The sequence below is a fragment of the Rhinatrema bivittatum genome, chromosome 2 (assembly GCF_901001135.1).
Source record: "Rhinatrema bivittatum chromosome 2, aRhiBiv1.1, whole genome shotgun sequence".
NCBI classification, from domain to species: domain Eukaryota; kingdom Metazoa; phylum Chordata; class Amphibia; order Gymnophiona; family Rhinatrematidae; genus Rhinatrema; species Rhinatrema bivittatum.
The window spans coordinates 306,478,059-306,491,583 of NC_042616.1; the positions used below are offsets into that span (position 1 = coordinate 306,478,059).

Here is a 13,525-nt window from a genome sequence, read left to right on the forward strand (position 1 = left end):
GGATGTCAGAAGACTGGCTGCCTCTAGGCTCCTCGTCTGCCCCAGAATCCAGGGAGTCCTCAGAGAGGACCGCCACACAAAATTCCAATGCCTCTCGACAATTTGGGGTGCTTAGGTACTAACACCTCTGAGAAGGGAGAACTGGGATAGCTCTCCCATTCAGTGTTTCTTGGGCCTCTTCCCCACCAGGCTTCTGCATTACATAGGTGGCCTGGTACAAAAATCTAGAAAACATTCTGGAGAAAAACACACACCTTGAAAAGGCAAGTAGGAAGCCCAGAGTAATTCCTGTTCTACCTCTCCTTCTCAGAACAAAACTTGATAGCCCCCAGGGCCAAAATATCAAGCAGCACTGTGGGTGAGAACAGGCGATGAGGAGAAACCAAAATGGCAGCTTTCCCTGCCATGTGGACCTCAAAGGTAGAGGAAGCGGATGAGGAACTCTCCCTTGTTTGTAGCTCTAGCACTATTGCCTTTCCCATCTTGGAGAAGATGTGGAGTCCCTTGACCGTCTTCCCCATGGTAGAACTGTTTCTCCCATCACACGAGGTCATAGGAGCCAACCATATGGCATACTCAACTTCCGCAGCCCCTGCACTAGTGATCCTGCTCTGACATGCTGGTTGTAAGCGGGCCTACAAGTACTCAACCTCACCAGAAGAAAGAAGTGTGAGAGTTGGAAGCCCCCAAAGCACTAGAGGCAAAGATGGAACCCTGCCCGAGTGCCAGCCTAAGACCTCCAGCTGACTGCCATCTAAATGCAAACACCAGACTGGCCACCAGTCAGCCTAGCCTCTTCTGCCACAGCTTTCTACCATTTTTAAAAAATTTTCAAAACTTTATCAAGAGCCTAACTTCAAAGGCAAGAGAAATAGAAGAGAGAAGGGGTAGGGAAGCTGCAGGGGCAAACCCCCAGAGAGGAGATGCTCACACAATAGATCGCTCCTGGGCTAGCCCACTACCCTCTAGGCTGAACCAGAACATGCAGAGATCCTGGGAGCCAACTGGGTTTGCTCAACCCAGAAAACAAAACCTTCAAGCCTGGCTCAAACCTCGCTCAACTAAGGAAATAAATAGTTACAAGAATTGTTGCTCAAGGAGCCGGATCCTGCTCAACTAGGGTGGACCAGCAAAGACTGTTGCCCGAGTAGCAAAATAGCAACAAGCGACAAGTAAGGCTGTAGGACTAAGTCTGGGAGCTGGGAATCCTGCTGCACAAGTCTAGTATGTGCTAACATATGCTAGAGACAGAATATTGACAATTGCCTGCGCTGCACTATCCTATATACCAGCGATTAGGTAACTGGGGAAAAAGTTTGTGATTCTCTTTACCTGATGATAGGACAGTATACAACTACATGTCTGGATTAGTCTAGCTGGATAAGAAAAATTTGTTTTTGAGACTTGGAAAAAAGAAATGAACTAGAGGAAAACTGAAAAAATAAAACATATACTGAAAAATCACGAGTGGTTTATAAAGTTAAATTTTACATTCTTATGTCAAGAGCAGAAGAAAATAGACACCGGATACTTACACTATGGTGGCTGCATGGAAACCCTGAAGCCTGCTCCGAAAGACCTTCTTGGTCTTTCTGAGCTCAGAGCACTTTTTCGTTCTTCAGATTACATCAGATGACATCACCCACTTTTGTAGCTGATTTATGTACTTATTCATGGAGTAGGAGGAGTAGGAGTAAGGGCAGTTGTAACCAGGTGATATATAGTACAATCAGCATAACCAACACTGCACAAAGTATTATACATAGTGGCTCACAAAGATGCACCTTACACTGCCACCACCCAAAATGAATACGAACAATGGTAATTTTGCCACTAATCATTTCTCCCCAAAAGCAAAAAATCCCTACTCATATATTTGAGCTTTTTATGAAAACGCCAATACTTCTAGTTACATATCAAATTTCGATCTATGGTATCAAAATGGACAAGGTCTAAAACCCTTGCTACTGTAGAATTAAGAAAAACAATTCTTGGTATTTGAACATTGGAAATCCAGAAATATTTTAATATTCATGATATACCTGTTGCTCACAGCGTGCCATCAACTCAGAAATCTGCTTCTTTAGCAGCATATTCTCATCAAGGACTTTCAGAAGTTCCCTAAAATAAATAAATAAATAAATAAAACTCTTAAGAACACCTTTCTGCACAAAAATTGCAGAAAAAAATAAATGAACTAGAATTATATAAAACTTAACTTGTCAAGGAATTTGCTGGTGAAAAATCACTTAACATGCTGTTATAGCCAGTAACTTTCCCTAAATGTAAAGTGATACCATTGTAAAGGTAATCTGTAATTTCATAAGACAACATCAAAATTATATTGTCTTATTTCTACCCATGCTTTATAACTGGCACTTCCTTAAAAAAGTGCTCTCCATAGACAGAATGAATTAGCTATGCCATGTGAGCATCATCATCCAATGGCACAGCATGTGCAAGAGGTCCTGCCCAACTACTGCCTCGTGAGCTTCTCAAGTAATTGTAGGGTACCTTTAGCTAAGTAGTTGACTCTCCAGGAAGGAAGGCAGATATAAAGCATAGCTAATTCATCCTGCTGTCTACAGAAAATCTTGTTTACGAGAAGCAAACTTGTTTTCTCCATCAACAAGCAGGTCTGAATTAGCCATGACATATAGGAATCCCAAGCTGAGGGTTGCACTGCAGGGTATTTAATGATTAAGCAACCAGATTCCTCCATGGAGAGTGGATTACTGGGAGAATAGGTTACTCAAAACTACTTATCCAAATTTATTGTTGCTCCTTAAAAGATTGCCAAGATAGCAGTGGGATTTGAAGGTGTGCACAGATGCTTTGATAGGGACAGTTATGAAATGAGCCATTGCGGCCACCATGGCCTGCAATTGATGGGCTATGACTAGCTCTGTGATCTGGAGATCAGCCAGAGTACATTTAGCTACTGCTTTCCCCATCCTGTTGGAGTTATAGGAGACAAAAACCTGGGATGAAGTTGAGTCTTTTGTAGCTAATAAGCTATAGCCCTCTTATAGTACAACGTATGAAGGGCCCTCATCCCTGTGGGCATGAGGCTTTGAGAAAAATGTTAATAAGAATGACTTGATTGATGTGAAAAGCAGACAATTTTCGGGAGACATTTGAGTAAACAGAACGAGACCAGGGCTTTTTTTGTGTGTAATCTCAATAGGGCCGATACAGTAAAAATCGCGAGAAAGCGCCCACTCTCCTGTGCGCGTGATACAGTAATTTATTTATATTGGGGCAGGCGGTAAAAAGAGGCGCTAAGGACACTAGCACATCCCTAGCGCCTCTTTTCGGACAGGAGCGGCGGCTGTCAGCGGGTTTGACAGCCGACGCTCAATTTTGCCGGCGTTTGTTCTCGAGCCCGCTGACAGCCACGGGTTCGGAAACCGGACGCCGGCAAAATTGAGCATCCAGTTTTCAACCCGTGAGCCTATTTCAAATTTTTCTTTTTTTTTAAACTTTCGGGACCTCCGACTTAATATCACCATGATATTAAGTCGGAGGGTGCACAGAAAAGCAGTAAAAACTGCTTTTCTGTCCACTTCCCCGGCGCCAGCAGTGGGTAGGCGCTAATTTCTTAAAGTAAAATGTGCGGCTTGGCTGCACATTTTACTTACTGAATCGCGCGGGAATACCTAATAGGGCCATCAACATGCATTTGCATGTTGCGGGCGCTATTAGGTTCGGGGGGGGGGGGGGGGGGGGGGAGTAGGACGCCTGTTTTCGACGCGCTATTACCCCTTACTGAATAAGGGGTAAAGCTAGCGGGTCCAATCGCGGGTTAACAGTGTACTGTTCTGACCTGTCTTTTGGGTTTTTACAAAGATACAACATATGTACATCAATGAATTAAAGAAACTAGGAATCATTCAATCTCATCATCATTATCCCTTCCCCCACCCTCCCTTCTACCCTTGATCTTGACAACCAGATTGTTTAGTACAGTTACACTCAGCAAGTTTAGTGCAAAACAAGAACATGAGCAAGTCTTTAGTACATCTTTCTATGCATGGTCTTCCGTTAACTAATTCTTTGGCAGGGTCATCATCCTATTTTAAATAAATTTGCTCAACTTTTGGGTACCATGTGGAGCATAGGGGACCAAATATCCATAAATTTTGTTTTGGACTTTGCAGCTAGAGGATCCACAGACTTAGCCTTTCCACATACCCATTGTAGGCACAGTTTCTGCCAGCCACTGGATGAAAATACATCTCTTTGCTATAAAGGAAAATTAGTTTCTTACCTGATAATTTTCGTTCCTGTAGTACCAAGGATCAGTCCAGGACACCTGGGTTGTGACTCCGCACCAGTAGATGGAGACAGACTAAAACTTGTGGGCGGAGCATATATGCCCCTGTGCCAGTCACAGCCCCTCAGTCATACGTAATGTCAAAGTAGACAAAAGCCAAAAGGCAACCATAGCTAACCATACAACTTGGTAGGGAAAAGAAAACCAACACCCCTACAGGAACCAGACTCCCCAACCGGGAGAGCGAATGGATCAGCGTACTGAAAAACACAATAATGAGCGGACTCTCCGTTACAATAACGCAACACTGCGGGCGGGATCCTGGACTGATCCTTGGTACTACAGGAACGAAAATTATCAGGTAAGAAACTAATTTTCCTTTCCCTGTACGTACCAGGATCAGTCCAGGACACCTGGGATGTACCAGAGCTAACTTACCGAGGGTGGGAAGCAGAGAGTCCCGCTCGGAGTACCCTCTCTCCAAAACCCCCAGCTTCAGTAGCCTGAACATCCAACCGGCAATGTTTAATGAAGGTATGCAACGACTTCCAGGTATCCGCCCTGCAAAGCGTGTCGAATGAGCCCGAAGACCCACCGGCGGCGATTTTCCGCGCAGAATGTACGCAGAACCAATGGCTTCCTTGAGCCAAAGGGCAATTGTCGTGCGGGACGCCGCAGCACCTTTCTTTGGACCCGAAGTTAACACAAACAGATGATCCGTCACCCGAAACGGATTAGTAACCTCCAGATAGCGAAGCCGGGACCTCCGCACATCTAGTTTTCTCAAGTCTTTTGTTTTCGGGTCCGAAGACTCCGCAACCGAGAAAGCGGGAAGTTCAATTGACTGATTCAAATGGAACGACGACACGACCTTAGGAAGGAAGGAGGTAACCGTCCGCAAGGAGACCACCGAATCGGAGATGCGCAAGAAGGTCTCCCTACAGGACAACGCCTGTAATTCTGAAAACACGACGGGCCGATGCAATCGCCACTAGGAATACGGTCTTCAAGGTGAAATCCTTGAGCGTAGAACGTTTCAGGGGCTCAAAACGGCACTGAGCATAAGGCTGAGAGTACCCAGTTGAGGTTCCAAGACGGGCAAGGGGGCCGCAACGGAGGACGGAGGTGCTTAGCCCCCCTAAGAAAGTGGGAGATATCCGGGTGGAGAGCCAGAGAGATCCCCCGGACCTTACCACGCAAACAGCCAAGCGCCGCCACTTGAACCCGAAGGGAATTACACGCTAAACCTTCGGCGAGCCCCGCCTGGAAAAAAAGCCAGAATATCGGGAATAGAAGCGGAAGTGGGGTCTAGGCCCCACTCCATGCACCATTCCTCAAAAACTACCCAGACCCGAACATAAGCTAGGGACGTAGACTGTTTTCTGGATCTCAGCAACGTAGCAACGACCGCATCCGAATAGCCTTTTCTCTTCAACCGATACCTCTCAAAAACCATGCTGCGAGACAAAAGTGAGCCACATCCTCCAAACAGACGGGGCCTTGACGAAGGAACCCCGGGAATCCCTGTAGACGAAGGGGTGCGGCCACTGACAGCTGGACCAGGTCCGCAAACCACGGACGGCGTGGCCACTCCGGCGCCACCATGATCACATTGGATGGATGCAATTCTATGCGCCGTAGGATCTTTCCGATCATGGGCCACGGTGGGAACACATAGAGAAGCACATCCACCGGCCAGGGAAGCACCAACGCGTCGACTCCTTCTGCTCCCCTTTCGCGACGTCGACTGTAAAATCGCGGAGCCTTCGCGTCGTGCCAGGTGGCCATCAGATCCATGTGGGGCATTCCCCAAGTCCGGCGAATGAAGAGAAACGCCTCGTCCGCCAACTCCCACTCTCCGGGATCCAAGCGGTGACGACTGAGAAAATCCGCCTGGACGTTGTCGATTCCCACTACGTGGGAAGCCACGAGATGGCTGAGATGCCGTTCTGCCCAGAGTATCAAGAGCCGCGCCTCCTCCGCCACTAGAGGACTTCTTGTCCCTCCCTGGCGATTGATGTAAGCCATGGTGGTAGCGTTGTCCGACCATACCCGGACCGCCTGTCCGCGCATGAGGGGTAGAAAAGCTTGCAGCGCCAGACGGACCGCTCTGGTCTCCAGCCGGTTGATAGACCACCGGGTCTGCGACTCTGACCACAGACCCTGAACCGACTTCCAGCTCAGGCTGGATCACGCCTGCCCCTCGAGAGGTAGAGGTAGATAGAAATCCTCGGAAACCGGTTTCCAGCGGGAAAGCAATGAGGACTGCAGCGGCCATAGATGAGCGAACGCCCAAGGGACTAACGCCAGCTTGGATGCCATAGACCCCAGAACCGTCAGGTAATCGCAGACTCGTGGCCGGTGTAGCGACAAAAAACGTAGCACCTGAGACTGCAGTTTGCATATCCGGTCCTGCGAGAGAATCACACTGCCTCGCTACGTGTCGAACAGGGCTCCAAGATATTCCAAGGACTGAGAGGGTTCGAGATAACTCTTGTTGAAGTTGACCACCCAGCCCAGGGACTGCAAGAGCTGTAACACCCTGGCCACCGCCTGCCGACACAGACTCTGAGACTTCGCCCGGCTCAGCCAATCGTCGAGGTAAGGGTGAACCAGCAGGCCTTCCCGCCGCAACTGCGCCGCCACGACCACCATCACTTTCGTGAATGTCCGAGGCGCTGTCGCCAGGCCGAACGGAAGCGCCCGGAACTGGAAGTGCCTGCCCAGAATGCCAAACCTCAGAAACCGCTGAAACGCTGGTTGAATTTCCACATGAAGGTATGCTTCTGTGAGATCTAGGGACGCCAGGAATTCGCCGGGACGCACTGACGCGATCACTGACCGAAGGGTCTCCATTTTGAAGTGAGGGACTCGAAGGCATCTGTTGACTCCTTTCAGATCCAGAATTGGGCGGAAAGTGCCGTCTCTCTTGGGGACTAAGAAGTAAATGGAGTACCGGCCCTTGCCGTACTGAGTGGCCGGAACCGGCGAGATGGCTCCCAGTCTTTCTAGTCTTTGGATGGTATCTAGCACCGCCGCCTTCTTCTTGGGATCCTTGCAGGGTGAGACCAGGAATTTGTCCGTTGGGATGCGAGCCAAATCTAACTCGTAGCCATGTTTTATCACGTCGAGGACCCATTGATCCGATGTCACGCTGGCCCATTCCTCGAGGAATAAGGATAGACGCGTCCCCACGTTTGGAACAGCGTGCCGAGGACGCGACGAGGGATGGGCTGGCCGAACTTCATTGCGAAGGCTTGGACCCCGCACCCGACGGGGCCCCTCCTTGCCGGCCAAAACGTTTGCCCCGAAAGGACTGCTGCCACTGGGTGTACCGAGAGGAAGACGGCCTAGGGTCCAGAGGATCTTTGTGGCCTAGACTTCCTGGGCCCCCTGAACCGGGCTCTGCCTGAAAAGGAAAATCTCGACCGGGTCCTATCCTCCGGCAGCTTAAACGCTCGGTTCTCCCCCAGGTAAACCATCAAATCGTCCAACTCCTTGCCGAACAGCAATGTCCCCTTAAAAGGCAAAAGCCCCGAGGTGAGCCTTGGAAGAGCCATCCGCTGCCCAATTGCGCAGCCAAAGGAGACGACGTGCCGACACCGCTGCCACCATGGACCTAGCTGAGGTGCGCAAAAGATCATGGAATGCATCCGCGCCATAGGCAATGGCCGCCTCCAATCTGTCAGCTTGGGAAGCCTCCTCTGAAGAGAGACCCGCATTCGCCTGCAGGACTTGAGTCCAGCGCAGACTAGCACGCATAGCAAAATTTGTGCAACTGGCGGCACGCACCCCTAGGGCAGAAACCTCAAAAATATTTTGAGTTGAACCTCCAACGTACGGTCTTGAATATCCCGGAGGGCTGTCGCTCCCGTGACCGGGATGGTAGACCTCTTCGTGACAGCTGACACTGCCGAATCCACCTTTGGGAGTCGGAGGAGCTCTAGCGCGTCCTCCGGCAAAGGGTAAAGTTTGTCCATGGCCTTGCTGACCTTCAGACCTAACTCCGGAGTATCCCATTCCTTGAAGAGGATATCCGTGGACGAAAAAATGAAAAACGACCGCCGGCCCTGTGAACCCAATCAGAACAGGATCCATATTTGCCTCCTGGCGGACCACCACCGGAGGAGCCTCAATCCCCAGCTCCTGGAGAATGGCCGGAATGAGTGGCGACAGTTCCTCTCTGCGGAACAGACGCACCACCTTGGGGTCATCCCCGTCGACGGCCTGCGCTCCTTTACCTGTACTGGGCTGCGCCGAGCCATCTGCTGCTGCCGTCCCGGCCCCAGGCAGGGGCTCCTCGGAGGCCTCTGTGTCCGCCCCGGAGGTATCTTCGGAATCCGAGTTCTGCGGCACCCCTCGGGGAAGCCGTTTGCCCCAGGCCGCTCTCTGGGTGGTCTTCGCCACCCTCCTTGCCATCTTCTTCTGCGGCGGGGACCGGTGGACCCTTGAACGCGAGGCGTCCCCCCGTCTGCGCTTGCTGCGCTTATAACGGCGCAGCAAAAGCGCCAAATCTTCAGAAAACTTGCCCGAATCCGTTGCGTCGCTTTCCGAATGCCCCCGGGACTGGGGCCCCTCTGAAGGGACCTCCACCGCTGCACCCCGCTGCGGGGAAAGCGTAGGAGGTAAAACCGAGGCCCCCACCGTTTCCCGCGAAGCTACCCGGCCGGTAGACAAAATGGCCGCCATTCCCGCGCTGACCAGGAACGGGTCAGGAGGCCTATCAGGGGGACCCCCCCCTTGCGACGGCGATCGCGCGACCCGGGAACGGGCCCCCCGAGGAGCCGCCGACGATCCCTCGTCTCCCGGGACGCAGGCCGAGCAAAGCCCGTCCCGGGAGAGACGCGCGCGCGCCGAGTCGCAGGCCCTGCACTGCGAGCCGCGCGGCCCTGCAAAAAACCGCGGGAAACCAAAGACGCGCCGAAAAGCACTGAGGGACGCCGAATAAACACAGAAATTCAACGCGGCGAAAATCGGCGACCTCCCCCCTGCCGAAGACGCCCCCCCTCGAGCGGAACGGAGCGCAACGCCAGGGAACGGAGAGCCGACTGAAAACAAAAGTAAAAACACTTTTTTTTTTTTTTTTTTTTTTTAAAATAAGAAAAAACGCTGTCCCAGGTGCTGAAAAGCCCTATGTCCTGCAGGGGTGAGTGAACCGGGCTCCCCGGTGTCACCCCTGACGCTGCTACTAGTCCAGCCGGGTCCTCAACCCTAGCAGCGGCCTCAACCTGGGGAGGGTAGTCCCCTCAGGACCTCTCAACTCCCCAGGGAGGCAGGGCAACTGGGACTAGAATTAAACAAGATTAAATAAAACCCAATTTGAAGAAAAAAACCAAGTTAGGCCTAATAAAATCAACCACAAAAGCGAACCTGACTAACCACACAGAATCAGGCCCGACAGGGCTGTGACCAGACCTGCACCACCTACTGGAGACAGAGTAAGACTGAGGGGCTGTGACTGGCACAGGGGCATATATGCTCCGCCCACAAGTTTTAGTCTGTCTCCATCTACTGGTGCGGAGTCACAACCCAGGTGTCCTGGACTGATCCTGGTACGTACAGGGAACAGCCACTTTTAGGAGTAAAGGCTTATGGGCCTTTGGGCAAAGAATCTTATCTCTCTGTGCTCCCAGCAGACAAAAGGTGGCGGACCATAGTTTACTTTCAAGCATAACTGAAGGAAACCTATTAACATCTGCCCAGAAGTGCGTTATTGTAGAGCACTCCCAAAGACAGTGTAAAAATGTAGCCCCTGGGTTTTTATATTTCAAACAGTCTGTATGAGCAATACACAGTTTATATGCTTTTACTGGCCAAGAGTATATCCTATATACCATCTTAATTTGCATTTCTTAATCATCACAGCCTCCGTAGCTGTGCTTATGAGTTTCAGTCCCATTAGTAAATAGTTTTTTGTAATATTTTCATCCAGACCTGCTTGTTGATGGAGAAAACATCCATACCTCTGCTAGGGATTCTGCCAACTTATAAGGGATTCCTATATGTCATGGCTAATTCAGACCTGCTTGTTGATGGAGAAAACATCCATACCTCTGCTAGGGATTCTGCCAACTTATAAGAGGTGATAGAAAGCAGAAATCTACATGCCTGTGAAAAATTTTCCTTGCTCTCTCCATATGTAAGAATCTTTAAAAGGCTCCTGAAGTGTAGGAACCCTTCTTGGCCCTTAATGACTTTTGAATATAGCTCACAATTTGATGGTATGCCAAAATGTCTGTATTCCGAAACCTTAGGTTTTCTATGCAATACATCAACGAGTGAAGTTTGTTTATAAATCTTTAAAAAAATTGCATAGCATTGAGATTCTTTCTAATTGTTGATACAATAATGTGTTCCCGCTGGGAATTCTGGATTGCCCATAAATGGAAGGCAAGGGAAGATTTCCCAAGCAAGCCCCAACAGTGTGTGAAGGAACTTCCAAACTTTTCATATTGCTGAAAAATATACAGATTGGCTTTTTGCATTTGGGAGAGTCCCTTTTGGTGCATGCAGTGCATACCTTAAATGGAAAGATGAAGCACAGTTAGCTGCCATTCTTACCATCAAAGTATTGGAGTTGGCTAACCACTCGCCCAAATTTCCCAATTGAGCTGCCATTTTATAATATTTAATATGGGAAAAATTCAGTCGCCCCTCAGTTTTGGGATAACAATTTCGCCATTGAGAATTTCGTCAGTCTTCCTCTCCATATAAATTTGGTGCAACAGGAATTTAAATTTTTAATATCCTAAGAAGGACAAGTGAAGAAGAATATACAAAAGTTTAGGAATGAACACCATTTTTAGCAATGCCATCTTCCCCATTATCGATATAGGTAAATCCATCCATGCTGTTGTCGTTTGCTTGAACTCCCGAACTAAAGGCATAATGTTAGCGGTAGAGATCTCTTGGTAGAGACTGTTGTGCTTCGAACAGAATCATTGTCATCGGCAAACAGCATTATTTTTTATTCTATATTCCCAAATTCGTTACTCATTATCCCACCATCTTGTTTTATTCTTATAATTAAGGATTTTAGCGTGAGAATAAATAATAGTTCAGACATCGGGCAGCCTAGTCTACTGCCACGGAATAGGGGAAATTCTTTAGACAGAGTGATGTTCACCTCTTTGTATGCAGCCGGATTGGAATATAGAACTCATATAGCATCCCATATGTATCCTTGAAATCCGAATGCAGTTAATACAAACTGAAGAAAAGACCATGAGACCCTATCAAAGGCCTTCCCTGCGTCGAAACTTACTATCAATGTAAGAACATAAGAAATTGCCATGCTGGGTCAGACAAAGGGTCCATCAAGCCCAGCATCCTGCTTCCAACAGAGGCCAAACCAGGTCACAAGAAACTGACAATTACCCAACACTAAGAAGATCCCATGCTACTGATGCAATTAATAGCAGTGGCTATTCCTTAAGTAAACTTGATTAATAGCCGTTAATGGACTTCTCCTCCAAGAACTTATCCAAATATCAAATTTACTTTTTTTCCATGGCCAGAAGCAGTTTCTTGATGTTAGAGTTCACTTGGCGACTGGCCATGAAACCTGTCTGTTCTTCCGAGATTAGTGTAGGTAACACTGCTTTCAATCTATTTGCTAAAACTTTTGCATACACATTTATGTCTAAATTTAAAAGTGATACTGGCCAATAGGAGGTTGGGCTCTCAGGGTCTTTTCCTGGTTTGGGAAGGACCACTATTACTGCCGCTTTTGAAGAATCCAGCATAGTTCCTCTGTGAACCATATCATTGAAATACTCTAGAAGTGGATTGCATATTGATTCTTGCAGCACTTTATAAAAAAGCACATGTAGACCATCTGGCCCTGGGGACTTAAATAACTTTAGATCTTTTATAACTATTACCTCTTCTGGTGTTATTGGCTTGTTTAGAGCTTTTACTCTCTGCATCTAAGGCAGGGGGTGGCAGGAAATTCGAATTGAACAGTTACCAACAAGGGCCCTGAACTTGGTGGTCGGTGAAACAGATACATATGGGAAAATAAAAACGGGCGCTTCCTGGGCAGACAGGATAGGCCAATTGGTCTTTCTCAGCTGTCATTTCTATGTTTGTGTATGTTAACATCTCAGCCTCCACTTTAGGCATTTTTACCTTGGACATAAATTCACCGCTTATTTCTAAATCTTCCTGATCCTATGCATACAGTTCCAGATAGTACTCCCGAAATACCTGCCCTATCCCTTTGTTATCAGAGTACCAATTTCCTTGGGAGTCTCGAAGCCCTTTAACATGGGCCGAGCTTCTTTGTGCTTTGATCAAATTTGCTAGCATTTTACCAGATTTGTTGCCATAGTGGTAAAATTTGTGTTTTAATGCAAATATAGAATTTAATGCTCTTTGATGAAGCATATCTTCCATAGTCTCCGGGATTCCAACTGCCCTCAAATTATTCCGCTGAGAGCAGTTTTCCAAATCATCGATCTTCATCGCTTGATCTTCCACTATTTTTTCCAGTTTTTGTATTGTCCGTGTGCTGGTATTTGCGTCATCCTCCAAGATTCCAATTTGACCCTCTACCATCTCTATGTGCAAGTTGAATTCGGCAATCAAATTTTGTACTCCTGTAATTTGTGTCGAAATCTCAAACTGGCCGCTCAATGCCCTTACCACCACTTCCGCTAGAGTCTCAATATTCGTTTATTTGAGCGGTGTTGCACATAGGTTCTCTTTGGCAGCAGCCATTTTAGGCTATAGGAGTTGTGGTATTTCCTTCACTTTTTTCACGGTTCTGGTGCTCATTATCTTTCTGGATCGTGTTATAAATCTGTCCATATACGGTCAACCAGGCATTGTTGGTGAGTGATCAAAGATAGCTGTGGGAAATATGCGCTTGCCAGCAAGCCATTTCATCAGGGTTTAAACACTTAACTTCTCTTCTCCCTGACCTTTGCCTGAATAAAAGCATCACTTGTGCTTAAGTCTCTGCCTGGGAAAGGATACCTGACTGTCATGTATTTCTCTAGTTTATAATTAATCCTGATAGCCTGAAAGTAGGGCTGGGTGTTCCCTAGTCAGAGGCAGGACAAAGTCAGGAGGTATAGATTTCAGCAGCCAATGAGATGATCCGTGCACACCCCCTGAGCCAAAGCAAATAGTGTAGGGACTCGTCTGTTGCTATGGGAAAGTAGCCAATCATGTAATGACACATCATCTGCCTTTGTATGAATGTACAATAAAAGGAAGAGCCTCGTGAGGGCTCAGCCCTTCTCT

The 13,525-nt window shown here is 48.1% G+C and overlaps 1 protein-coding gene across 2 annotated transcripts in view; it reads right to left on the bottom strand.

Annotated features, from left to right (window-relative positions):
* Positions 1-13,525, bottom strand: part of KIF15 (kinesin family member 15) — a 428,798-nt gene that overhangs the window by 146,986 nt on the left and 268,287 nt on the right. For both annotated transcript variants that reach the window (XM_029589694.1, XM_029589695.1), the window contains exon 23: positions 2,043-2,121. In XM_029589694.1, coding sequence (XP_029445554.1) covers positions 2,043-2,121 — 79 coding nt within the window. The remainder of the gene's footprint in view (positions 1-2,042; positions 2,122-13,525) is intronic.